Here is a 25890-nt window from a genome sequence, read left to right on the forward strand (position 1 = left end):
TGCAGACGGAGTGACGTCAGCCGGAGTCGGTCAGCTGGCTCCATCTGAACAGCAGGGAGAGCCTCTCCCATAGGGAGACATCACCATCAACGCCCGAGCCAGGCCAGCAGCATCGGCGGCCCGCTGGAAGCAGGAACAAAACATGGAAGAGACGATAGTATAGTGGCGGAGGGATCGACATCGCTACGTTATTTATTTATCTATTTATTAATTTATTTATTTCCCCTGCCAGTAATGGCTGGGGTCCATGGCTGCGGCTGCTGAGAGGCAGGTGCAATATCATCGACGAAGGCATTTCGCTCCTCGGCATGGACTCAACGAGGGCCGATCCACAGGCCGGCCCGCTGCACATCCACTGCCGTCCGGATCAGATGCTTTCCCCGGGAGGAGAGCAATAGCTGGGCCGCGTCTGGAGCCGATACATCGGGCTGCTGGTGGGAGAGGAGGGGGCCCTCTTTACATCAACATATTAGAGCCGATATTTTAGCTCAAGGTTATGCGCCGTTACACACATCAGCAACCAGTCTTCGGTCAGTGAGTCCGCGCTGCTGCACAATGGCATAAGTTTACTAGATCTGAGTAAAGACTGTGATTGAATGTGCCCCCTTTCTCTGCGCTGAGCGGATCCAAACCTTGTGACAGTCTGAAAGAACAGGCCTGAACAAAAAAAAAAAAAAAAAACTGTGTGAGCGCAGCCTCCTCATCTGGAAAACAGAAGCCGGTTCCAGCTGCCAAGATGATGGAGCTGCAGATAGACGAGGTGGTCTACCAGGACGACTACGGCTCCGGCTCCGTGATGTCGGAGCGGGTGTCGGGCTTGGCCAACAGCATCTACCGGGAGTTCGAGCGGCTGATCCGCAGCTACGACGAGGAGGTGGTGAAGGAGCTGATGCCGCTGGTGGTGAACGTCCTGGAGAACCTGGACGCGGTGCTGACCGAGAACCAGGAGCACGAAGTGGAGCTGGAGTTGCTGAAGGAGGACAACGAGCAGCTCATCACCCAGTACGAGCGGGAGAAAGCGCTCCGCAAGCAGGCGGAGGAGGTGAGTGACACCCGGCTCTGTTCGGGCCTCTAACCCCGCATCACCACATCCAGCTGCACGCTGCCTCCTCCACAGTCAGTCAACGGAGAGCTCTCATCAGACATGTGACTCATGTTTAAGGCCTGTGACAGGACACTGTTGAGCTTATTTTTAGTCCCCACGCTCTGCAGACACTGCGGACACTGTCTTCTGTCAGGCTGTTAAAAATAAAACCTTTAACTCTGTATTAAAACTTAGAGATTAATACGTTTTTTATGGCAAAACTGCGTGTAAAGTGCCCCATTAAAGATGCACTCAGACTCTGTAAACACAAAGGATTGGACATTACTTAAGAATATTTGATACATCTGGGTTAAAATGTAGGCTATGTAGCCTGTAGTTGTAAGTGTACAGTATAATGTCACAATAGCTCACTGTTCAAGGAACAGTAGAGTTTTTAGACATCTGATACCATACTGGTTAATTCCTCATGTTGAGGTCAATATGCAGCCACTGTATCACAGGGATGTTTCTATAGGAGAGTAACATAGTAACTATGTACAGTATGTTCCTTTATACAAGTACATGCACAACTACCACAGAGTCTGCTGATACTACTATATTACTGGACCTGCCTCACTTTTTACTGCTCCTGTCACACACTCGTGCTACTAATACTACCACAGCAGTGTTTCCACAATGGTAAATAAATACTGACGCTACAACTAACAACAGTGGGAAAAAAATCAATACAAATGTCAGTTTTTACAATAAATAACAGACATTAGTTTCATCTTTTCACTCTAGCTTCAGCACATCTGAATCCCTAATATGCAAATAAGCACACAATATGCAAAACCCAAAGTTGAGGACATGATAGCGTTAATACAGTATATGTTGATAAAGGGCGGTCAGAAATCCTTTGACAGATCAAGGATGTGAGCAGGACTCTCAGTGGGCGTTCATACTTGAAAACACAGCGAGAACAGGGACACACACAACAAGAGTGGACATCAATATGGAGCTATCATATTACCGTTTCAACTCCACCTCCAGCAAATCTTTTTTCTTTCCCCCTACTGTCTTTCTGTGAGCGGTGTCACAGCAGCCGTGGGATCCAGCAGGCATTCATAAAGCAACTTTAATCCTCCTCCCATCCAAAGAGGCCTCAGCATATCACCGGCAGCCCTGCTCGTATCAGCTTAGCTCAGCTTTTAGTCTGTTTCATCATCTGTTCTCCCCGCTGTGTTTCCTCCCTATGTCGGTTATCTAGTTTGTTTTCACTTTAAGCTGTTAATTGAGGGAGGACTTGCTGGTGCATATTAAAATTTCAGTGTTGGTATATTTAAGCTTCTTTTAATGTCACGACAGAAAAACTAAACTCCTGTATCGTAAGAATGTGGTCGCATTGTGAGTGTTAATGCTTGAACAGGTAGTGCAGGTAAACAATGACTTATACCTGACACTGATTTGTATGATAACTTGCCAGTGAAGAGAAAATAGGAAATAACACAATGACTCTATGTCCCTTTGGGACTCTGCACTCTTCTGTCTCTCTGTTGAGGAAAAAGATGGCAGCGTTTCCACAGTCAGTGTGGCTCATTATACCAAAACTCTCAATCATGCTTTAAAACCAGACTTTATCTGTACACATATTCTTAAAAATGAAATTTTTCATTCGACTCAAAGGTGCAGTGTGTAACAATGAGGAGGATCTGTTGGCAGACATATAATATTCAAAGGTATATGTTAACTAGTGTATGATATATTGAAATATAAGAAACATTGTGTGTTTGTTACCTTAGAATAAGATGTTTATATCTACAGAGGGAGCGGATCCTCTTCCATGGAGTTCGCCATGTTTATACGGGAGCCCAGAATGGACAAACCAAACACAGGCTCCAAATTGGGCCTTTCACAAGTTTCAATGTGTTTCAGTTCATTGCAATCTGTAAATTCACTACTAAATCCTTCACACTGGTCCTTTAAAGGCTGTAACACGTTTAGATTTCTGATCCTGCTGCTCTGTACCTTACTGTAAATACAGACAGTATTTGACTCACCAGACAAGAAAAAACAACCCAGATTTAAAACTTCATATGTGGCGTAGACGTGTCCATGTGTGATTTATAATCTTTTTGTCTGTTTCCAGGGAAGGTTTTGGCGAATGTACTGCCACACTGATGCAGAGGATTGCTTGTACTGTTTTCTTTTGCTGACTGTCAACAGTTCACTGAAACAGTATCTTGCTCAGTAGTTCTTAACAATGATATAACAAGTTGTATTCTTTCACTTTCCTCATCTGGATCTTTTTGGTCCCACACATTAAGTATTCAGCTTTAAGTAGCAATTTAACCAGTTCAGACTGTAATATAATACAGTCCTCTTGTGGTCCAGTGTATTTAATGTTTCCTGATTTTCTTTGGTGATCAGGACTGGATTTACATCTCTGCTTAAATGAGGCGACACATATGAATGGAACAAATAAACAGAGAATAAAAGACAATTTTGCCTGACTATGAGAGGGGTGTAATGGGGGATGGGATGACACGCGAAAGGGTGGGGAATCATAGGAAATCAATAGTGCACAGAGCAGGCTGAGGGAGCCTGGCACTATAACCTCATTTGTGTTTATGAGGAGGAGAGACAGAATAACAAAAGCTGAGGGAGAGAAGAAATAGACTGAAGGTTAGAGAGCGGCAGTGTGAGCGAGTAAACGCACAGGCCAGATCGGACAGAGGCAGGGGCTTATAAGAAGAAAAGGCAGTGTGTGAGAGAGAGGGAGAGAGAGAATAACAATAACACTGCCTCCCACAAGACGAAGGGAGCAACGAGCAAAAAGCAGCTCAGATTACAAGGTTATTAGGCTCGAGCTAGTGGTAAACAAAGCCACAACTCCATGTCTGCTCATGTAACATTCACCCAGATATCCAGGATCTTACAGTGAGGTTAACAGATTCAGCCATTTTGTTGCATCGTTGTTGTCTTTCTGTATTTCTGTGAGGCTGCCAGCAGGAATGATCCATCACTTTGTATCACTGACTGTGCTGGTTTCACACTTCTGAGAGTGTGATGACAGTAAAAGATTGATCATCTCTGCCTCTGCTCTTATCACCTACTCTCTCCATGTGAATCGGTTGAACACAGAAACCTTTTCATCAGCTTCAGTCCATGTTAACGCTGGGGTAGTAACATTGGATAAACAAGCAACAGACATCTAAATTTTGAATGTATTCGGAAAAATCCTCACCCCCTCCCTTCAGGTCTCCCTCCAGAGACACTTCCCCCAACACACACGAACACGTTTAACCACTGCTGGAGTCTACGAGAGAGCATGGGAGAGAGGAGCACAATGCATCGTTGTCATGGCTATCTGTATCCAACTACGTCATGTCTCATTCATACATAGTTCTACATACTATGTATTTCAGGAAAATAACAAATTCCCCCTAAAACAAAACAAACCGGATAATTTCCTGTCTCTCAGTTCTCGTCATCTTTTAAAAGCCATGCCGATGTGGACTCTGGGTTGACCTGTTGCTTTATCCAACATATTTGTTTCTTTTCTTGCTTTGTTGAGCAGTGAAAACTGTTGTTGGTAAGTGTAACTGTACATTTTGGCTGCTCTTTCTCTGCCATTCTTGTGCAACTTCAGCAATATCTTCCTGGCCAGATTGTGGAAGACTGCAGAGTGTGTGGAGGTAGGCAGGAAGGTCAGCCTATTACAGGCCTGTGACTGCTAGAGATAGCAGATTTTATTTTCAGAGCATTTGATTTATTAAGTTTTGTTGGGCTGTAAAGAGAATTTCAAAAAATATAACAAGAAATGCTTCTGAAACACATGACCTACCCTGACTTTAACTGGCTTCTTGGCCTGCGTATTCACTGTGGTCACAAATCAACTTTTCCTCAAGGTTTTATCCAGATCACAAACAAATACAGACTTCATATTATACGGCATGTCAGTATTTTTATGCAATTGTCAGTTCACTCTCTGTTCAGGTAGCACGCAGTGTAAAGAGTTGACCGTGTGACCACATTGCTGTCAAACGTGCTTAGTTACGGTTTGTCAGGGAAGCACATTCGTCTCACTCAGTCATCTCAAGGCTACCTAATAAACTATTGTTACTACTGGACAGAATAACAATGTTCCAGCCCATAAACACACACATTGTCTTCCTACCTGTGCAGTTATTGTTTGCATATATCAAATGTCCTTTTGAAAATGCACCGCTACATACTGTATGCTGTAGACAGAAAATATAATGTTGTGTATAGATTATTTATTTGATATATAAACTTGGTTTTTAGTTATTATTTTTGTGCCAAAGGTCACAAAAAACAGCATAAATGCTACTCAGTTTGGAGGTTAATCATAAGATACAGATTCACCTTTTTTGTCATTAGGTTTTTTTATTTTTTTTATTAAATGAGCTAACAAGAAGAGTGTGTGATGCCTTTGTGCTGTGCGTATCTGCAGCATATTCCTGGCTCCACAGTCTCCCTGCAGTCAGAGGATTACAGTATTAAGACTTCGTGGACTTGCTGCACTGAAAAAAGGACGTCATTGTGAACAGCTTTATAAATTAAAAAAAACAGGCAATGTGAAAGGGAAGTAGGCAGCTCTGTGTCTGCCTGTTCTGGTTACTCGGTAACTGAGTGTATGTGCACACTGTGGGACCAGTTGAGGTATTTTATAGATCTTCTGACAAACTCCAACCTTTCTATAAGAGACAAAAGCTTTTAAACATTATTCTCACCCAAACACTGTTTGGCAAACTGCACAGATAGAGTTACTGAATTGTCCTGAAAGGTGAATGCTGCTGTGTATTGACCATCAGCAGAGTAATCTTGAAAATTGTTTTCAATATTAGTTCAACAAATCAAAGACATATGCAATAGTTAGAATATTCTATAATTAGTCACATTTAGTACAGTTTGTCAATGTATTTCCTGCTGTGTAAAGGCCTAATTATTGCTCATGTGTCATCCATCAGAAATTCATTGAATTCGAGGATGCGTTGGAAGCTGAGAAGAAGGACCTGCAGGTGCAGGTGGATTTTCTGGAGCTGCAGGGAAAACAGCTGGAGCTCAAGACAAAGAACTATTCTGACCAGAGTGAGTGGGCCGTCGTCTTTATTACAAACTTAATCCTGTACGTGCAGCACATCTGGCTGCCCTTGATGGATGTCCCAGGCAGAGCTGAAATTAGGATCACCATAGTCCAAGTTAATTCATGTCTCAATTTTAAGTCAAGAGAAAATAAACATGCATTAAAATAATAATTTTAGATAAGCAAGAGATCATTGCATTGAGATCCAGTTGTGACCTTGAACAATAAGCAAAATAAGGTTTCAAAAATGACAGATCTGTCTGTTCTGTTACCTGGAAATTGATATATGAGTTGAAAAGTTAAAAAAAAGTTAATTGATGAATTTCAACTATCAGCTCTTCAAGCTGTTTTTTCTTCCGATTTACAAAAAGGGGAAAAGGTAACAGCCCAAGAATACATTTCCATAGTATTTCTAATAGGAAGATGGAAGGGGAAGTACACAAACAGTCTGAGGATGTTGTATTTTTAGATTATGATTCTTTTGAACTGAAACCCTGATTTGCTTTTGTTCACTTGTCAGTAGCTTATGAATACTGACATACTGAACATATTGGATGGGCTGGTTAATTTTCTTTTCTTTGACATCTACCTTTAAGGTTTCTTTATGTTTTCTGATTTACTGTGGAGTTTAGACCCAAATATCCAAAATCTTGACAAGCAAGATTGGCCATAAAAAATGACCTTAGGGTCGTCATAGACATCATATTCAATTAGCTAAACTTGTCAACTTGAAAGAATTAAAGCTATTTTGAATCCATTACTTTGTTTCCTCTCGTCTTTTTTGCTGATCAAGTTGTCTCTTTGTCTCTCAGTCACTCGGTTGGAGGAGCGAGAATCAGACATGAAGAAAGAGTACAACGCCCTGCACCAGCGCCACACTGAGGTAACCAGACCTTTAATCTCTAGCGTCATTTCGCACATTTTCATTTCTATATTTCCAAAATCCATCAAACTGTTGATATTATTATCCTCAAATGCTGCAGCCTTCAAAATATTCAAGGTTCAGGGCTTGGCTTTATTTTCATTATACAATACAGGATTGCACAGTGAAATGCAGTAAATAAACAGCAATATATAATATAGTGTTATATTTTACACACACCTCCTTTACTGACCACTCCAGGGGTTTTCTCATGCTTTCTCAACCTCAAACACACTCATGCTCTTTTCTTTTTCTTGCCCTCGTGGGTCACAGATGATTCAGACGTACGTGGAGCACATAGAGCGGTCCAAAATGCAGCAGGCAGGGAGCAACAGCCAATCAGAACCCGGCTGTGGACGAACGTGAGTTCTTTTACACGTGTGTTGGTGTGTAAATGTCACACATTTATCTTTGTGTGGAATTTGAATAGTAACTTTCACTTGTCGTCTTGTTGCCGATGTTTCGTGTTGCGTCCTCAGTGTATTAGGCTTTTCATGTGTCAACATGCTCATTGTGTTGATGCTGGCATTTGTCTGTCAGGAGCCATGACGAACAGCTGGTACTTCCCACTGAAAGAGGCAAGAGAGAGTGTACAAAGAAACCTGGCACCCACTATGAGCCTTGTGGGAAATAATTAGAAAAAAAGGCAGTCTGAACTTTATCTGCCACCTTGCAATGCTCAGCAATTGGTGCAACCCATGAGTCCCGAATATTTATGAGCACGAAGCAAGATGAGGAGTGGGACATCTGGTGCAGCTTCTGGAGCTGAACTGCAGATTAGTCGCCTCCTGAAACACAGTATCTTAAAAATCTATTCAGCTACATTGTTCAAAGGGAACCTAATCCTACAAATCTTCTTCAACTCTTAGAAATAGAGCTCTGAATGAGGCTCGTGATAGTTTGTGTTTGTAATTTATTTAGGCTTGTTCCCAGGATGGTTGCATTGTAAACAGTGATTAGGCTTACAAGATGCATTACTTCTTAAACTGTTGATTAATCCGAAACAATTTTAATATGATTAAAAACAAACTTAAAAAATAACTGTAAAAATACTTTAAAACTGCAGTCAACTTGTAAAGGTGAAAAAGCTTGTGTGTTTGTGTGTGTGTGTGTGTGTGCGTGTGTGTGTGTGTGTGTGTGTGTGTGTGTGTGTGTGTGTGTGTGTGTGTGTGTGTGTGTGTGTGTGTGTTTGGTTCATGTGTCATGGCATGTTCCAGTCTGCTGTCTTTCTCTAATCGGCGTCTGTCTGTCTGTCTGTCTTGCTGGCTTGCTCTCTGTGCTGCTGTTTGCACAGTCAACGCCACACATGGAGGAAAAGGTAAATCCAACATGGTCCCACAACTGCCCTCCTTCCTCAGCTCCGCCTCCCAAACCGGCCTGCTTTGACTTCAAATGTGACTTAAGAGTTGTTTGAAGCCCCTCCTTATATATAGTATTCCTTTATAGGGTAGCGTTTATCAGTTATTGATGCCTGTGACAAGAATTTATCATTGTGAATGTAATATTGCATTCTAATAACAAGGGATAACACGAGGAATGGTTCAGAGGTTGTGATAAGCAATCCATATTTTCCAGTTTTCTGCATCTACCTTCTCCTCTTTGTCCCTCATGGGTTGCCAGTTTCTGTCTGCCTGCTCTGCTTGTCTGTCTGTCTCTCTTCCAAAAGTGAAGCAGTTATATGGATATGCATTAATATTAAGCAAAGAACAAATCTTCTGCAGTTCTTGTACTTCTTAGTGACAAAACATTGCACATTACACAAACAGTAGGATCTTTTGTGCATGTCTGATGTTTTGCAGAGTAGCAGATGTAAGTAAATGTAGATGCAGTACATTCATTTGAAGCCTGCACAGTTTTCAGTTTCAGTTGTTCAGTCATCACACAACCAAAATATTTTCCAAAATGTTGAACTGTTGAACATTTTAGGAAATGTTGTCCAGGTGGCTTTGTGCCTTGCATCTAATGCATGCCAGGATAATCTCCGGCCCTGCAGAAGAAAAAGTGAATAATTATAATAAATGAGTAATCAATAGTCAATCTCACATTAGTCTCCACCCCTCTTTGTGTCTCCTCTCCCAACAGCAAAGCGGAGCGCCCGCCGTCATTGAGCCTGTACCCCAGCGGCGAGGGAATGGTACGTGGGGGTCTCGGGGGGGCTAGGATGATGCCCGGGAAAGACATCTGGCAGGTCAGCGTGCTCGGCCAGTCTACCTTCTGCTCTGCCTATCAGGTGGGACAGACAGCGGCCCTGTCCTCGTCCACGAACACCACCGCAGCCTGGGGAGTGGAAGGGGGACGGGCAGCCTTACTGCTGCCCTTCCCGCTAGCCACACCCACGCGGACCACCTCCCCCACTCAAGCCTGCTTGGGTCACTTTTGAGGAAACTTATTTTATTCACACCACTTGAAAAGCTGCCCTTTAAGTCAGATTCATTAGGTCTATATGTTGACTCAAGCAAGCAGGGGTCCATCATGTTTTTTCCATTGAGTTTCCTTTATAACTGTGATTATTTTACTGTGTGATCATGGAGCTTCTACCATACGTCCTCACGTTTTAGTTTACACTTGTGCATTAAATTTAAGTGTTTCCAAATATCCCTTTTTTTTCCAAGGTAAGAACAAAAAGAGGACCTTAGCCTTGGTATTTAACTATGAAAACATCCAGAGAGCTGTTAACGTGCACACTATACGAGTTAGATAGCCTTATTTTAAGTTTTGATTAGTTGTGTTTAGTATGACTGAGGCAGTGACTTTAGATGCTGGACAACCTGTAACATTCACAAGTTTTTTACTGAGAATGAATCCAGGACTTAAGGAGTCAGAGGCAGTATTCAGCACATATTTGGGTGAATTTGAAGTTCTGATCCATCAGATCATTTGGAAGTAACCACATTAAATAATATAAACGTTGTGTGACCCTGCCTCCACTATAATACTCATATAATGCTCTTTGTCTCTTGCCCCCATGTCCTGGCCTCATACCACCACTGTACATTAAGGAGGATGAATCAGAGTCCGACTCATTGGCGGCCACACCCAGCAGCACGGGAAGCAAGTCTAACACACCCACCTCCTCCGTCCCCTCCGCCACTGTTACCCCCATCAACGAGGGCTTCCTCCCGCACTCGGAGTTCGATGCAATGCGGGCCGGGAACCGCAGGAAAGGTGCCAAGCGGCTCAGCCGGAATATGGAGGTGCAGGTTTCTCAGGAAACCAGGAATGTCAGCATCGGTAAGAGGATGTCACCCAATACATCCTCATCCCGTAGTGTCTCAGATTATGACTCTCGACCTTTGTTCTCTTCCCAACTTGGAGTGAAAATATCATCAAAATGTTTCTAGTCTTCTAAAGTTTCAGCTGAAATGTAATGACCTGTTGCCTGTCATGTTTTTCCAGGTATGGAAAGCAGCGATGAGTGGTCCGAGTTTCAGGAGATCATCGATTCTACCCCTGAGCTGGACATGTGTGTGGACCCCCGTGTGTACGGAGGAGGAAACAGGTACAAATACTCTGTAGTAGCATCACGTGCACGGCACATACTGACAGTGAAAATCCTCCAAAGTTTTACTGCCTTCAAGCTCAACATTCAACATTTTTTAACCACACCAGTGTTTTTGCACATTTAAGTCCAACATGTACACATCACGTAACTTTTCAAACCAATTGCGGCCTTCAAGGGAGTCTGATTCTTGTAGGCAGCAATTGGTTTCCTTTAATTTTACTGTGTTATGATCAACAACTTGCAAAGACTTGAGGTAATTCAACATATTGAACATACTGGCTGCAGTTAGACTTTGTTGTATACTTTAAAGTTTATTTTATTGTGTGCAGATTTGTAGTCAGTTGAATCAAACATGACGCAGTAGCAGTTTCTCAACCCACAGAGGGTCCTTGAATCTTGCAGCTGAAATTAAAATTTGAAAATGACCCAGGCTGAAGTTGCCAGACTTTTCCTGGACAACCCAAGAGCGGGACTACCGTAACAAAGAGTAATAAAGAGTCATATTTTGATTAAAAAGAATAAAATCATATTTTACACCCATGGTTTGTTTGCAAGTAGATCTGAGGACTGAAATGTTTTTCTTTTACTGCTATTGTCTGATGAAATCTAACGTGTGTTTCAGCCCCTCCCAGGGCATAGTGAACGAGGCCTTTGGCATCAACACCGACTCTCTCTACCACGAGATCAAAGATGCCAAGTCGGACATCATTGGAGATGTAGATGCAGGCGCCGAGCTGCTAGGTATGAACAGGACTGTGGATGCCATACATTTTGCTGTGGTCATAGGTTTGTTATCCGGGAGCCTTAAAGCTTGGCAGCAAATTTTGCCATGAAATCACTTTGCTGGTTACAGCTCAGTGAAATCCCGTTAAGTATTTCAAAGGAAATGCCTGAAAACCGCTGCCTCCTTCCCCTCCTCCTGAGGTGATCATTGCTCACCTTGAGCTGGCGAAAGTGAAGCTTGTGACTCCTACTACTTCTACTGTCAGTGTGTGATATTACTCAGTAATATCTGATTAAGTGTAGATCCAAAGTGAGGGCGGATGCATGTGCGCGTTGCACAAAGCCAGCATTTGTTTTTGCTTTGCGTTACTGCAGGGCAGGAGCTCCATGTGAGGCTGTGTGAATGTGCCACTGCACTGACTCTGACTTTTTTTGTTACCTTGCATGGCTGAGGCTGGAACACACTCCTGTGCCAGCAGCCCATTCCTGCATCACATCCTGAAAAACCATACAATCCCTCACTGGCTGCTCCCCCAACCCCAGCTGCCCATCCATGCAGTGTTACTTTTGTTAATTCTTGTGTCTTTCTACTGTTGGTTTCTTTCTCTCTCTTTTTATGGGGCAGAGGCATGTTTGATGCAGCCCGTTTCAAAGGCTGTGAGATAAAAACAAGTTAAATTTATTATATTTATCAGATTTCATTGCACTTAATTTCATGTTTATTATTTAGATCTCAGATGCTCATTGTCAGTCTCTGCTCTGGTCCAGTACACTTTGAGGGATTCTGGTGGATATTCATTTTTGTTGCTGGAACTGGGTTGTTTTGGGGTTTAGATTTATTGTCCCAGATTTTTATATAGCAGCGACAGAAGGTAGATATGACCCATCTTCTTGTCCATCTGTTAACCTCTCACCCGTTTCCTTTTTTTTCCCTTTTTATGTGCTTCTGCTGGTGACACCCATAGGCGAGTTCTCAGGTGTGTATCTGAGCATGCATTGGTTTTTCTTTTACTCTCTCGACTCCTCTCTACTCTCCAAACTCCTCAGCTAAGAGTTAATATTAACCTGTGTATACAAATCAGAAAAAAGACTACACATTACTATAGTTTTAATTATCAATATATAATGATTCATTTATTGCTTGGAAATCAGGAAATTGTGATGATACGGTAGCCTAGATAAACAATATCCTTACACATCCAGTAAAAACAGTTTTTTCTTATCCCTTTAAAGTCACAGTGAAATTATATTTTTAATCCAAAAGTTATATCAGTCTGCATGTGTCCCATTGGTTGAGAATGACCCTTCCATCCTAATGTTCAGATAGGAAATACATCATTTTTAATGCACTTAAAAGTCTGTTTCACTGGGACTTTAAAATCAATCTGATGATGTTTGAATAAATCAGACCAGGTGGCAGCTTTTGTGCTCTAGTTCTTTATCCCTGCTGCTCGTCTACAAATCCAAATTAATAAATGCTTCAATCAGCATCCTCTCTCTCCTCTCTTCCCTTCTCATCCTTTCTCTTTCTTCTGTGATCTTTGGCCTTTCCTCTTTCTCCCTCCTTCTTCTTTTGCCTCCAGTTCGTGATGATTTCTTCGGTAAGGCACGCCTTGCCAACACTCATGGTCACATTTGCTTGTTATGTCATCCCCTGGCCTCTAGCTTTCACATTCTTCTGGTTCCTTCTTTGTGTCTGTTTTTTGTGTGGCTTTATATTTACATTTTGTTCAATATTTTTCAGAAGAGCTCCTCTTTTGTAGAACATTACAATAAAAATACCCTTTTGTATGGAAAGAAAGCACTGTATTGGACACAATGTAATGGTAAAGAGGCGGTGCAGCTCTCAATCAGGAAAAATAGTAATTCACGTCTTAGAAGGTAAATGGGCTCTGTGGTGAACACCAGTTCAACAGGAAACACCTCAGTTGACTTTGGTAAAGTGCTTTTTTCCATTCCCTCCAAGATATGAGTGAAGATTGATTTTAGTTAGGATGTGGCCTTTTTTTTATCTCGAGCACTGCAGTTAAAACTGCCAGTCTGAGGTGCCTTCAGTAGACTCAAGTTATTTTTCTGCCTCTGCAGTCAGATCATATATCACAACATAAACCTGGCAGTGTTTTCTAATCCAGTGTCCAACAAGGACCATTTTCTCCGCAGAGGACACAAGCCAACACCGGCCCTTTGTAATTGACACCTGTTATATGTGAACCTCTTGGCTTCTTGTTTTTGTTTGTTTTTGACATGTTCTCATGTCCTCAATTTCCTCTGTGTTGAAATTTCTGTGTGTGCTTGGCTTATATTGCACAGTGCTTGCTGCTTGCACGTAAAAATCTATAATTTCAATAGTTACGATTTGGTTTTTGGTAAAAAAAAAAAGATGAGTTGAGCATGACAATAACACTGTCGTGGTTAAGGGATCATCCCTGAATTCTGAATATATGTGCACTCATGGAGCTGAATATTGATTGATATTGATATTGACCTGATATTATAAGTTATGGTTATGCTGTGCCAACATATTCTCACCAGTTACTAAAAGCGGCTATAAAGCTGCTGCAGGACTCCCAGCTGTCTCTGTCTCCCTCTCTCAGGACTATTTTACTTAAATAACTTCAGTTTCACGAGTGTTTGCCCATTGTTCTCCTGATATTTAACAACTTTTTCTTTCAACTTGATTTACTTTTTTTATTACCATGAGTGCTTAACGTTAAATCAATAATCTGTTATATAATTGTCATTTCATCACAATTATTAAACCTTTTGTGGAGGTTTTTCCATCATTTGTTGAGTGACAATAACTTACCTCGGCTGGTCTGAAAGGCAGAGTTGCCACAGAAACTTATCGATTAACGGGCTTATTGATTAATGGATGTTGTGTATTGTATGTGATGTAACAGAGACGTGATTATGACTTTTTCAGGGATGGGCAAGGAGGTGGAGAACCTGCTGACAGAGAACAAACAGCTCCTAGAGACCAAGTAAGACTCAGGGAATGAATGAATTAACTTAAAGTTTCCTGGAGCTGGATTTGATGTCTTACCTCTTGCTCATTCTGCTCTTTGCTTGACAGAAATGCTCTTAACATTGTGAAAAATGACCTAATTGCCAAAGTGGACGAGCTGTCCGGGGAGCAGGAGGTGCTGAGGGAGGAGCTGGAGGCTGTGAGGCAGTCCAAGAACAAGGTGGATGCCAGAGTCAAGGAACTGGAAGAAGAACTCAAGAGGTGAAAATAATTATTTTTTTTTAAAATAAGATTATGAGGATGAAAACTTTATGCTTTTGGAACCCAACCAAAGGAATACATCCTGACAACAGACACAGAAGAAGAATAACATTTTGGTCTGAGAACCAGAGGACAAAATGTCGTAGACAACATCTTGGCCACTTCAAACTCCTGTAATTGTCTGTATTGATCCTTCAGTAATCTTAGCTGAGTCAGTGGCAGGAGGAACTCTGTCTCCTGCTGAGTGTGCTCTTTAACTGTGAAACTTTTCTTTAAATCAACATTATGTCAGATTTGGTATTTATTTACGATTTGGTGCCCCCAGTTTCAGAGTGCAGTTCACTTATACACTGCTCTCATAAATATAGACAGGTGCATTTGTTATGATCCAAACCTAGTGAGTCGACAACTTTGCTAACCCCAAACATCAAGCAAGTGCAACAGCACAAGACAGTGTAAGCCAACTAATATTACTAGTCCAACAGGAAGAAGGCCAGCACTGCATCTGACTGCAGCCTTTTATTTCACAGAGTTCTCACCAACATCTAAAAGCCAAGATTAACTCTTACTGTCATAATTACCCTCGTACCCCAGGCCTGAAAACCTCAACCTCCCAGCCATCCAAAACTCCTGTGTGAACACAAACACTCCCCCAGTGCTCATAAGATCTCCCAGCCCGGCTAACAGCAGCTGTTATCAGCAGTTAGTGATTATTTAAGCCATGTTTGGCTATGTTTACCCTCAATTCAAATGTGCTTCCTAAAAACCGGTTTGTGTATTACAACTATGCAATAGATTTATTAGTATAATCATACGGGAATGTGTGGCAGCTCATTTGTGTTTATGGAGGAAGTTTCTCACACTGAAAGAGGAGACCTTATACCTGCTGTTACTGTAAAGCTGATGTGGGACCAACTTCTGCTGCCATAAAGTGGAAATAATAAATAATAAAGTTTGAAATGATAAAACTCAGCAGGACGCAGTTACAGAGGCCCAACAACATTTTACTAGACAGTTTTAAAGGTCCAGTGTGTGACATTTAGGAAGATCTATTGGCAGAAATGGAATATAGTATTTATAGGCATGTTTTCAGTAGTGTATCATCACCTGAAAATAGGAATCGTTAAGTTTTTGTTACCTTAGAATGAGCTGTTTTTTTCAACAAAGGAAGCTGTCCGCCATGTTAGACCACCCAGTACGGTAGCTCAGAACAGACAAACCAAACACTGGCTCTAGATAGAGCCGTTCCCGTTATTCATGCGGTTTGCAGTGCAGTAGTTTCTCTACACGCTTGGAAGACGAGCTGTATTCAGTTGGTTGGAATATGAAACTTCACCACTAGATGGCACTAAATCCTACATATTGGTCCTTTAAAGGTACACAGGTTCAAAAACTCTTGACCAAACGATCCCACACACTGTCTATCACTTGAACTCAATTTAGTAATAAACATATTAAGCTCAGCCTAGAAGCACAAATACTTTTCAAGCCGTCATTAAAAAACCTTTTTCAAGAAAGACATTTTGATGTGTATAAAATGAACGATTGCTGTATACCAATTAGCTTCTTCAGGTTTCAGGGTCCTGGTGTTGGTGCATGCTGGTTCACTGTCGAGGCTTACTGGGACACTTGAATCAAATGCATCCATTGTTAATGTTATAAGTGACACTGTGCTTTTCCTACTATGACAAGGAAAATGTCTGCTGTAAAAAAAAAGCCCACTTAAAGACTTGAAGTTTCAGATTTCTCCCACAAAAGGTCCCTCTGTCCGTCCAGAAGTTCATAAGCCACAAGTACAAAATAAAGGTTGTGTAATGCTGTTTTTACGTTTGGTTCTGCAGGTTAAGAGCAGAGGCTCTTGGTGCGTCTCGGGACTCCAAGGATGAAGGAGGTGATGATGTGAGTAAAACTGCCTCTGTCCCTGTCTGCAGACATTAAACCAATGTGAGATATCAGTGTTATCTTCTTTATCACTAGTATAATAAGTATAATCTCACACTTTAGAATAACTAGATTTTTGGTTGGTTGGTTGATGTTGAAAAATACTTTTACCACATTAATACATGACACAACTGTTGTCAGCACACTGCCTACCTCTGCCTCTAAATGTGTGTTTTGTTTAATTAAAAAACTCTCTCTCTCTCTCTCTCTCTCTCTCTCTCTCTCTCTCTCTCTCTCTCTCTCTCTCCCAGTTTTCATCACCCATGCAGGACGGCGACATGACGATGACGCAGCGGCGGCGGTTCACCCGGGTAGAGATGGCCCGCGTGCTGATGGAGAGGAACCAGTACAAAGAGAGACTGATGGAGCTGCAGGAGGCCGTGCGGTGGACAGAAATGATCAGGTAGACGAGAGGGAGGCTTTAAACTGAAGGTGGATGAGCACAGGAAGCAACGGTCGCAGAGTTTAAACTCAACATACTAAAATGTTGTAAAGTGTTCAACTTGTTATTCACAAAAAGAAAATGAGCTATATTAAGCTGAGTTTTTATACTATCTGACTTCAAAAGCTGTCTTTTTTTTCAAAATGGTAGACATTTCATGTTCCATTGAGACACAGGTTTATTAAAAATGTTACTTTATTGGCCCGATTTCTTGTCTGTGCTTCTACAGCAGCACGAAATTTGTAACGTAATTGCACAGAAATGCCTCAGATGGTGGAAAATTCACGAAAATGTACCGAACCACAAAAGAAAAGCACTTTCTTCTTTTCCTTTGACTCACACGTCTCCTTCCTCTCAGGGCGTCCCGAGAGAGTCCTCCAATCCAAGAAAAAAAGAAGTCCACCATCTGGCAGTTGTGAGAGTCTGCTTTTATTTAACTACAGTACCATTACAAGAAAAAACCTTTTGATGATTGATTTGGTAAATTGAAACCTTCTTTTTCTCCCACTGTCGACCAGCTTTGCACGTCTCTTCAGCACATCGTCCAGCCCTCCGCCTGTCAAGCGGCCGTACTACAGTGTCAACATCCACTACAAGTCTCCCTCGCCGGCTGGTTTCTCCCAGCGACGCAGCCACACCATGTGTCAGATCTCCACCTCCAACCGCACGCTGGAGTTCTTCCCTGAAGAGTGAGCAGCAACCAGCTCGACCCCGTCACTAAACACTAAACCTCCACTCTTACCTGCTTCTCACTTTGGTCTGAACGCCTGGTTGCTTGCTCGCTTGTGGCAGCTTGGAGAGTAGAAAGCTTCCGGCAGGTTCTCGGCATTTGGGATTGGTTGTTAATGTCTTCATATCCCATTCAGACAAATCTCTTCATGCATGATTAAAGGAAATATTCTAAACATGATCTTATTCTTATCCTAATCTGCACAAATGTCTGCAGGCACAAACATTAAGATATTTAAAATCTTTTCCAAATTTCCAGCTCAGTCTGATAAAAATCGCTTGCTTGAGCTAGAATAAAGCGTAGTTTAACTTGTGCTGGTAACAACGCCTGTTGCTTTATTTTCTTCGTTTCTCTTCATCTTTTCATCTCTTCTTTCTGCCTCTTGCTGCTGGCTGGCCAGGCTGCTAATGCTTCGCTTTCTCTCTCTTCCCTTCCCTCCCGTTGCTTCTAGACTGGCCAGTAACGGTGTTGCGTCTCTCCTCAGTGACTCGGCACTGTTGGCCCGCCGAGAGCAGCGGCGTGAACAGTACCGGCAGGTCCGAGAGCACATGCGCCGCGATGATGGCATCATGCAGGCCTGTGGCTGGAGTGTGCCGTCTCGCTTCAAACAGGTCACACACACACACACACACACACACACACACACACACACACACACACACACACACACACACACACAGCCCACCCTGACTGGTCAGAGACCCCTGTGGGTCACACACAAAAAAAAAAAACTCACAAATAACTCAATTTAAAGGGGAAAATAACAGTTGTTTGACTGATTGATAGAAGTTCCTGACAGCCAGGGAAATGAATACCTACAGTATGGACTCAATAAGATTTGCAAGTGTGTAAATGTGTAGGAAAAAAAACACTAGGACTTTATTCTCCCACACTCTGCGTGACATTGAAGTTACAAGTAAACATTTTTGCCATGCTTTTTTTGCGCCAGAAAGCTGCAAATTTTTCACACATAAAATTACATAAAGTTTCTCATGCTGACTTTTACTTCTACACAGCAAACTTGTTTCTGAACATTATTTCCCAAGCTCAAAATCATATTGACTCTTGTTTGAGGCCATAAAAACTCTGTTTCCAGGTTGATTCTCACATGTGAAAGTGAAGCGTATTAAACATGATCCTAACAAGTAAGAAGCCATCGTTCTCTCTGAGATACATTTTCAAAGACTCATGATGTTTGTGACCTTTTCCTTTTCTCCTGTTGATGATGTTGTAAGAAGACTTGCCGGCTGTTTGCCCATGGTCCACTATTAAATTACTGATATGACAGCTGAAACTGATCGGAGGTCAGCGCACAGACTGACTGTTGATTAATGCTAGCTGCTGTTTTTGTTTGGCCCGAGCTGGTACATCGTGGCACATGTATGGACAGGCAAACAGTGAAGATTGTTCTGACTGTTTATAGTTTTTGACGGCAGTGGAGCTCTATGGTTGGTTTTGGTCTTTTTATGGGATTTATTGACAACAAGATAAATATACTTTATCCTGTAAATTAAACCAACACCTGTAAGAATAGCAGCTCTCAGTCTTTTCCACTTTGGTTTCAAGCCTGATTTCATAGCATCAAAGTGTTCTTGACATTGGCTGGCAGACCTTGTGCAGCCCGAAGGCCAGAGGGCAGAGTTTGTTGATAGGCAGGTGGCTCTAACTCTGGTCTCCCACAGACTGGTGGTCAGACGGACAGCGCTCAGGACAGCCCGCTGAAGAGACAACAGGCAAGTGAGACCGACAGAGTGCCAGCATGCGTCCTTTACGGCTTCCTCTCCCTTTAACCTTCCCAGCTAAGGCCCCCGACCCGATGGATAATACCAGAAAAAAACAGAGACAAACCCCTGAATATATTTAGATAATCAAGATGGCATTTTCTGTACTTTGCAAACTGAGTCACTGTCAGCTCCAAGTTCTTGACTAAAAATAAGACCATCACTGTATGATCTTAGGACAACTTTACCATGAAATGCAGCTCTGGAAATGCATGAAAATGAGGGGAGACTTTTCATTTTGAGGCATGATATGACAATATACAAGATGTTACTTAAAGTCACACACACCTTAAGACTGCATCTCTCCGATAAACTCCCGTCTTTGTGGAGTTGATTTCATCTAATCTTTTCTCCCTCTGCCAATGTTGTTGTAACCTTTTAACCTTTTGACCTCTGTCTGTCTCAACCTGCCCTACTTAACACACTGATGCCGTCATCACTTACTTACTCCTGCTTTGATCTTAGTGTTCCACTTTAAAGGAAAAATCCACTATAAAATACTGCTAAGTGATGGTTTTTGTTTGTGTTTTCTTATATCTGGCGACAGCATGAGATCCCATCAGGATATTTCCAGTACAGTTACAATGTTTTGGTGCCACAATCTAATCTAATCTAATCTAAAAGCATAATTTTGCACTGATATGTACTGCAGCAGTCGGCAGAGATAAAGCCATTATAAAAGAGGCAGAGATGGTCCATGGTCTCTCTTGGGGAAGAAATGAAAGTGATTCCAGTGGAGTTTTCCTTTAAACTGCCTGCAGTGAATGTACTGTACATGTATACGGTACATACACAAGCACTGAATGTTCTTGTTTTCCACTGGAGATGTTTTGATGGAACCAGACAATAATTCACTACTTTGCTTGTCTCTTGACCTCTTATCACATCTACTTTTAGACCACTAACGAGAAGGAGGACAACCGCATGAAGAATGTGCCTGTCCCGGTGTACTGTCGTCCTCTGGTGGAGAAGGACCCCAACAGGAAGGTGAGGAGTTCAACAGTTTTCTATGAAACAAACCACACCAGCTCTGATACGCTGATAACGTATTTGCACTTTGGCACAAATTATTATTGAAAGTAAATATTTTTTATGTCTTAAAAACCCTAAAAACCATTTCTCAATCAGTATTTTACTTTGAGCAATGGAGTCCTACATGAATTCAGTTAAATTTTATTTGTATATTGCCGAATCATAACAGAAGTACTCTAGACTAATAACTCCCACCATGAACAAGCACTTGGCGACAGAGTCATGGAAAAAAAACTTCCTTTTAGGAAGCAGAAACCTTGAACAGACCCTGGCTCTAGGTGGGCAGTGCACAATATTTTCTGCCAAAGTTAGTCAGTTTTTGGTATTTTGCATGAGAGATTTCTGTGTTTGAGATTTGTTTTTGTTTTTTCTTGTTCTCACTGGTTTAAAGTAGGCAGAGTTCAGTTGGAAAGATGCCAGCAATCAGAATCGATTCAGGATTTAGTAACATTTGAATCTGATGACAATTGGTGGTGGATTGTTTGAAAACTGTCAATCAGTTATGATCAAACTACACCCACACAGTCCTCTCTTAACCGCTTATTACCATCTTGTCAGTTATGGTAAGCCACGCGGATCTGGGACAACAGAATGGAGCATTAGCTTGCACAGACTCTCTGAAGAACAGGGGGCAAACATTAAGAAGGAACACCTCTTTCATGCACATTCTTAACCTAGGGACATGTTAGAGCAGGAATTAAATGAACCATAGGCACACTTAGGTTGATCAAAAAGTCTTTAAGGGGACAGTTAGGCTGCTTTGGGGTGAAAAATGAAACATAAATGTGTCTCAAAAGGTCATTTATTAATTCATTTATTTTAAAAAGGGCACTCTGACAGTCTTTTGAATCTCTCACATGTGTTCAGGTGGCACATCAATCTCATATTTGACATGTTTTTAAATTGTGTGTGTGTGTGTGTGTGTGTGTGTGTGTGTGTGGGTGTGTGGGTGTGTGTGCGCGCGCACATGCTTGTAGTTGTGGTGTGCAGCCGGGGTGGACCTGACTGGATGGAGAGCCAGCAGCCAGGAATCGGTACCTGCCAAAGCACCATCAGGCAGCACCGACCCCCTGCACGCTGACGATGATGGAGCTGGCAAGAAGAGCAGCCACAGCTCCCCAGAGAAGAGGAAGGTAGAACGATTTATTATTATTATTATTATTATTATTATCATTATTATTATTATTCACCTCAACTAGACATTAATCATAGATGCAGGAGAATCATATTCACATATTAGGGATAAGTTAAAAATTAGTTTCCATGGAGCATTATGCATTAAACTACTGAGAAATATGGAGGACACACACGTGAACCCTGTCTGTCAGTTAGTCGTCACTGTGTTAAAACCCCGTCGTCTCCTCTCTTCTTCCTCTGCTCGTCCAGTCCAAGGAGCTCCAGGAAACAGACACCATGAGCAGTCGAGTGTGGATCCTCACCAGCACCCACTCTGCCAGCAAGGTGGTCATCATCGATGCCAACCAGCCGGGCTCACTGGTCGACCAGTTCAACGTCTGCAACGCCCACGTGCTCTGCATCTCCAGCGTGCCAGGTGGGACGGAAAGATCTTGTCAAACCCTTTTGTATCTATCAGCGCCTACATTTTCTGCTGAGGAGTTTCCCTAACAATGCGTACCGCAAGGATTTTATTACAAAAATAAATGAGTGATAAAAATAATGTTTTTTGGGGGCAGAAATAGAAAGATGCAGCTGCGGTGTAACATTGTTAACATGAGCGTGTTTCTATGCAGCTGCCAGTGAGAGCGACTATCCAGCAGGAGAGATCGTGTTGGATCCAGGTGACGGTGGAGCAGGTGGAGGCGAGGACACCGGCAGCGTGGAAGGCATGTTGGCTGGTATCACTCTTGTGGGCTGCGCCACCAACTGCAGCGTCGCCCGTAGCAACTGCTCCTCACGCACTGACACGCCAATTATGGACAAAGGACAAGGTGGGAACGTCCAAAAAGCTCCCTGTATTTTTTATTACCACAGACGAAAAGGTGTTTGTCTGTTTATCTGAATGCTTGTTGTGCTTTAGCCCCCACTGCTCCCCCCATGAACGGGAAGATTCACCCTGCCCAGTCGGCCGAGGAGGCAACAGAGGCCACAGAGGTTCCCGAGTCAACGGCCAACCACACAGAGCCGGGACCTCCAGGACCATTTACTGAGCACGTCTTCACAGATCCACAGCCTCGTCCAGCAGACACCTCCGACAGGTAGGAGCTCAGAGTCTGTCCTCATGAAGACAACCATCAGGAATGACATGAATACATAACTGTTTGTCATCTGTCCGCACAGAAGCGCAGGTCAATCCAAAGAGGAAACTTCTCACCCTCCAGAGTCAGAGGATGGAGGGGAAGAGGCCAAGAACTACACCAGCGTGGCCCCCACTATGTGGCTTGGGGCTCAGAACGGCTGGTAAGTCGCTCAGCAGAACTGCTGCAAACTTCTGCTGAAGCCCTAGAATATCGAAAAACACATAGAACAATAATTTCTTTACCCTGCTCACATATAAGTCACATACAAACACATTACTTAAGAAGAGATTAATCACACTCTGGATGGGAAAATCCTCCAAAAGAGGGCTTATATCTTCCATCCAAGACTCACATATATATTCAAATATAAAAATCATGAGATGCTGCTTTGAACTCTATTTGCCGTTTTGTTTTGCTCTGGAGTATCTTGCCTCTGTTCTCCCTCAAGGCTCTACGTCCACTCAGCAGTTGGAAACTGGAAGAAGTGTCTCCACTCCATCAAACTCAAAGACTCGGTGCTCAGTCTGGTGTAAGTGGTGGTGACAGTTCAACTCTCACTTCAACTCTGTGTAAATTAAAGGCAAATGTTTTCCCAAAGTAGAGTTTTATGGATTTCTGTCACTCCAACAGTCTCTCTCTCCTCCTTATTTGCAGACACGTGAAAGGCCGTGTGCTGGTTGCCCTCGCTGATGGGACCCTCGCCATATTCCACAGATCAGAGGGTATTTGGGGTTTTAGATATTTGTTTTGTCAGAGCTTTCATACACCCAACTTCTAGCAGCTTCCAGGGACTAAGAAAAGCAGCCAAGATGTTTTAGTGTGTTTTGTGTAGACTTGTAAAGACTTTCGTTATTAATTAGTCATAACTTTGCATTCTGCGTGTGTGCGTGTGTGTGTGTGGTCTTGTCAACAGATGGCCAGTGGGATTTGTCCAACTACCACCTAATGGACCTCGGGCGGCCACATCACTCCATCCGCTGCATGGCTGTGGTCCATGATAAGGTTTGGTGCGGCTACAAGAACAAGATCCACGTCATCCAGCCCAAGAGCATGCAGATCGAGGTGAGTCATGAATGCATTTATGCAGAAGGTATTTCCACTGACTGTAATAACGAGCTGACCTAATTATTTTATCTCCACGTAGAAGTCCTTCGACGCTCACCCTCGCAGGGAGAGTCAGGTGCGGCAGCTAGCGTGGATCGGGGACGGCGTCTGGGTGTCGATCCGGCTAGACTCGACCCTGCGTCTCTACCATGCGCATACACACCAACACCTCCAGGATGTGGACATTGAGCCATATGTCAGCAAGATGCTGGGTGAGAGAATATTGGTTTGTTACAGAGAAAATCTCAAGTAAGCTTATTTATATGGCACAGCAGTTCCAAAGTGCTTCACAGTTCATAAAATGCATCATAATACACAGCAGGAAAACAGCCAGTAAAATACAGTTTAAAAAAGGAAACAGATGCTCAATTCATAGAGTTGCATAGTAGATACTCAACAATAGAGCCTGGAGCATGGGACATTTAAGAGGAACTGGTTAGCAGATCTGAGTAATCTCGGTGCAGAGTATTGGTTTATAAGCTCAGAGATATTAGACAGTGCCATGGAGGACTTTAAATGTGATCAGAAGGATCTTGAACTGAATTCAAGGAAGTGGGCCAGAGTGGAGGTAATGTGCCCTCTTTGTTAAGCATTTGTCAAAAGCCTGGCTGCCGCGTTATGAACCAATTTAAGTTGAGCAATCGCAGACTCACTTAGACAAAAATAAGAAACATAAGGAGTTACAGTAATCCAGGCAGGAGGATATAAAAGTGTTTTGCTTTACAGTATTGACATTTGATGTCACCGACAACCTCTTACTTTACTTTTTATGTGGGAAAACCATAAAACTAAATATTAATCATAGCAGAGTGTTTTTACAGACTTGGAGGGTAACATACACACATACAGAAAAGTCACTTCATCAGTAGATTCAAGATATTTGTTCTCTCCATCTTTAAGAAAAGAGTCCTGTAGCCTGTTATATTGTCACTGACATGCAGCCTGTTCAATTCACAGGTACTGGCAAGCTAGGCTTCTCTTTTGTGCGAATCACAGCACTTCTGATTGGTGGAAACCGTCTCTGGGTAGGAACTGGAAACGGTGTGATCATCTCCATCCCACTGACAGAGAGTAAGTCTGAGTTTCATTCATGCAGCTTACAGCAAGAGACGTGCGCACAAAAGTGTGTCATGAGCTCTGTTTCCAATAGTGATTCCTTAATGTGCTAAAACCACAAAATATGTCTTCACACTGAAAGTCTTTTGGGGAGTGGTCGGCAATGATTAGCCAGTGGTCTCAAAGTCCTTGACACTGCTAAGGAGGTTATTTTGCTGCCTGGATGTCAGAATTTGTCAAAAACAACAGATTTTAGTCTCATTTGATGGAGAATTAGACCATGAGTAAAGGAACAAGCGATTTATTTTTGTCCAGCAGCACCACCATGTGGTGTCTTTACATTTTGGCTTAAACGCCCTTAAACCATAAGGTTGTTTTTTTTTAGATGATCTGAGACTTTCTATCAAAAAACAAACAAACTCTAAACATTAGGTGATTTTTCCTTGACTCACAGCCTCACATACTGCTGTGTTATTTGTCTGAGTTCTCCTTTAGCTTACTCCCTCTTCTTCCCATAAACCCCCTGTCTTTCTTTCCACCTTCTGCCTCGTCTTGGTCACAATTGTTACTGTTACTGTCCTCTTTCTCCTCTGCTCTCATCCTACCCTCCTCCTCCTCCTCCTCCTCCTCCTCCTCCTCCTCCGCCTCCGGTAGCGGTGGTCCTTCACCGGGGACAGCTCCTTGGTGTGAGGGGTAAGTGGGAGCGCTCCCTCCCTCCTGCTGTTGTGATCTGTCTTTTTTCGCCCGCCTTTCGCCTGGTCAAACCTTCATGTCACCTGAGACAGTGTCTGCAGACTACACCTGTTTCTTTAAGCTTAGTTGAGATGTGAACACCAATGAATGAAGACACACACAATTAGTCTCCTTTTATCTGTGAACACTTAGCTAAAGGTCACCAAAAGTATTCTGTGTGCAATGATTTTACTTTTTACTGTGTATCAGAACAGTGTTTGGACTCATCGATTGCTTTGCATGATATTTATCATTGTGATTTATTACATCAATGATTCAAATATATGTTTGTGTGTATCAGATCTAT

The 25890-nt window shown here is 42.5% G+C and overlaps 1 protein-coding gene across 17 annotated transcripts in view; it reads left to right on the forward strand.

Annotated features, from left to right (window-relative positions):
* mapk8ip3 (mitogen-activated protein kinase 8 interacting protein 3) overlaps positions 1 to 25890 on the forward strand; it is a 28137-nt gene continuing 2247 nt past the window's right edge. Inside the window, exons 1-31 of one of the 17 annotated variants that reach the window (XM_051389386.1) lie at positions 1 to 1042; positions 6019 to 6139; positions 6947 to 7017; positions 7330 to 7418; positions 8351 to 8374; positions 9139 to 9286; positions 10056 to 10287; positions 10453 to 10555; positions 11181 to 11299; positions 12247 to 12258; positions 12865 to 12882; positions 14205 to 14262; positions 14355 to 14507; positions 16349 to 16406; positions 16700 to 16851; positions 17249 to 17305; positions 17409 to 17579; positions 18072 to 18231; positions 19303 to 19353; positions 20299 to 20388; positions 21411 to 21566; positions 21820 to 21985; positions 22185 to 22382; positions 22472 to 22649; positions 22732 to 22851; positions 23140 to 23220; positions 23346 to 23413; positions 23605 to 23753; positions 23836 to 24007; positions 24753 to 24866; positions 25506 to 25544. In XM_051389386.1, the coding sequence (XP_051245346.1) occupies positions 737 to 1042; positions 6019 to 6139; positions 6947 to 7017; positions 7330 to 7418; positions 8351 to 8374; positions 9139 to 9286; positions 10056 to 10287; positions 10453 to 10555; positions 11181 to 11299; positions 12247 to 12258; positions 12865 to 12882; positions 14205 to 14262; positions 14355 to 14507; positions 16349 to 16406; positions 16700 to 16851; positions 17249 to 17305; positions 17409 to 17579; positions 18072 to 18231; positions 19303 to 19353; positions 20299 to 20388; positions 21411 to 21566; positions 21820 to 21985; positions 22185 to 22382; positions 22472 to 22649; positions 22732 to 22851; positions 23140 to 23220; positions 23346 to 23413; positions 23605 to 23753; positions 23836 to 24007; positions 24753 to 24866; positions 25506 to 25544 (3634 nt within the window). In that variant the 5' untranslated portion in view covers positions 1 to 736. The remainder of the gene's footprint in view (positions 1043 to 6018; positions 6140 to 6946; positions 7018 to 7329; positions 7419 to 8350; positions 8375 to 9138; positions 9287 to 10055; positions 10288 to 10452; positions 10556 to 11180; positions 11300 to 12246; positions 12259 to 12864; positions 12883 to 14204; positions 14263 to 14354; positions 14508 to 16348; positions 16407 to 16699; positions 16852 to 17248; positions 17306 to 17408; positions 17580 to 18071; positions 18232 to 19302; positions 19354 to 20298; positions 20389 to 21410; positions 21567 to 21819; positions 21986 to 22184; positions 22383 to 22471; positions 22650 to 22731; positions 22852 to 23139; positions 23221 to 23345; positions 23414 to 23604; positions 23754 to 23835; positions 24008 to 24752; positions 24867 to 25505; positions 25545 to 25890) is intronic. The other 16 variants (XM_051389390.1, XM_051389393.1, XM_051389397.1 and 13 more) reach the window with 16 other exon arrangements.

This window comes from Dicentrarchus labrax, unplaced genomic scaffold (assembly GCF_905237075.1).
Source record: "Dicentrarchus labrax unplaced genomic scaffold, dlabrax2021, whole genome shotgun sequence".
Classification (NCBI taxonomy): Eukaryota; Metazoa; Chordata; class Actinopteri; family Moronidae; genus Dicentrarchus; species Dicentrarchus labrax.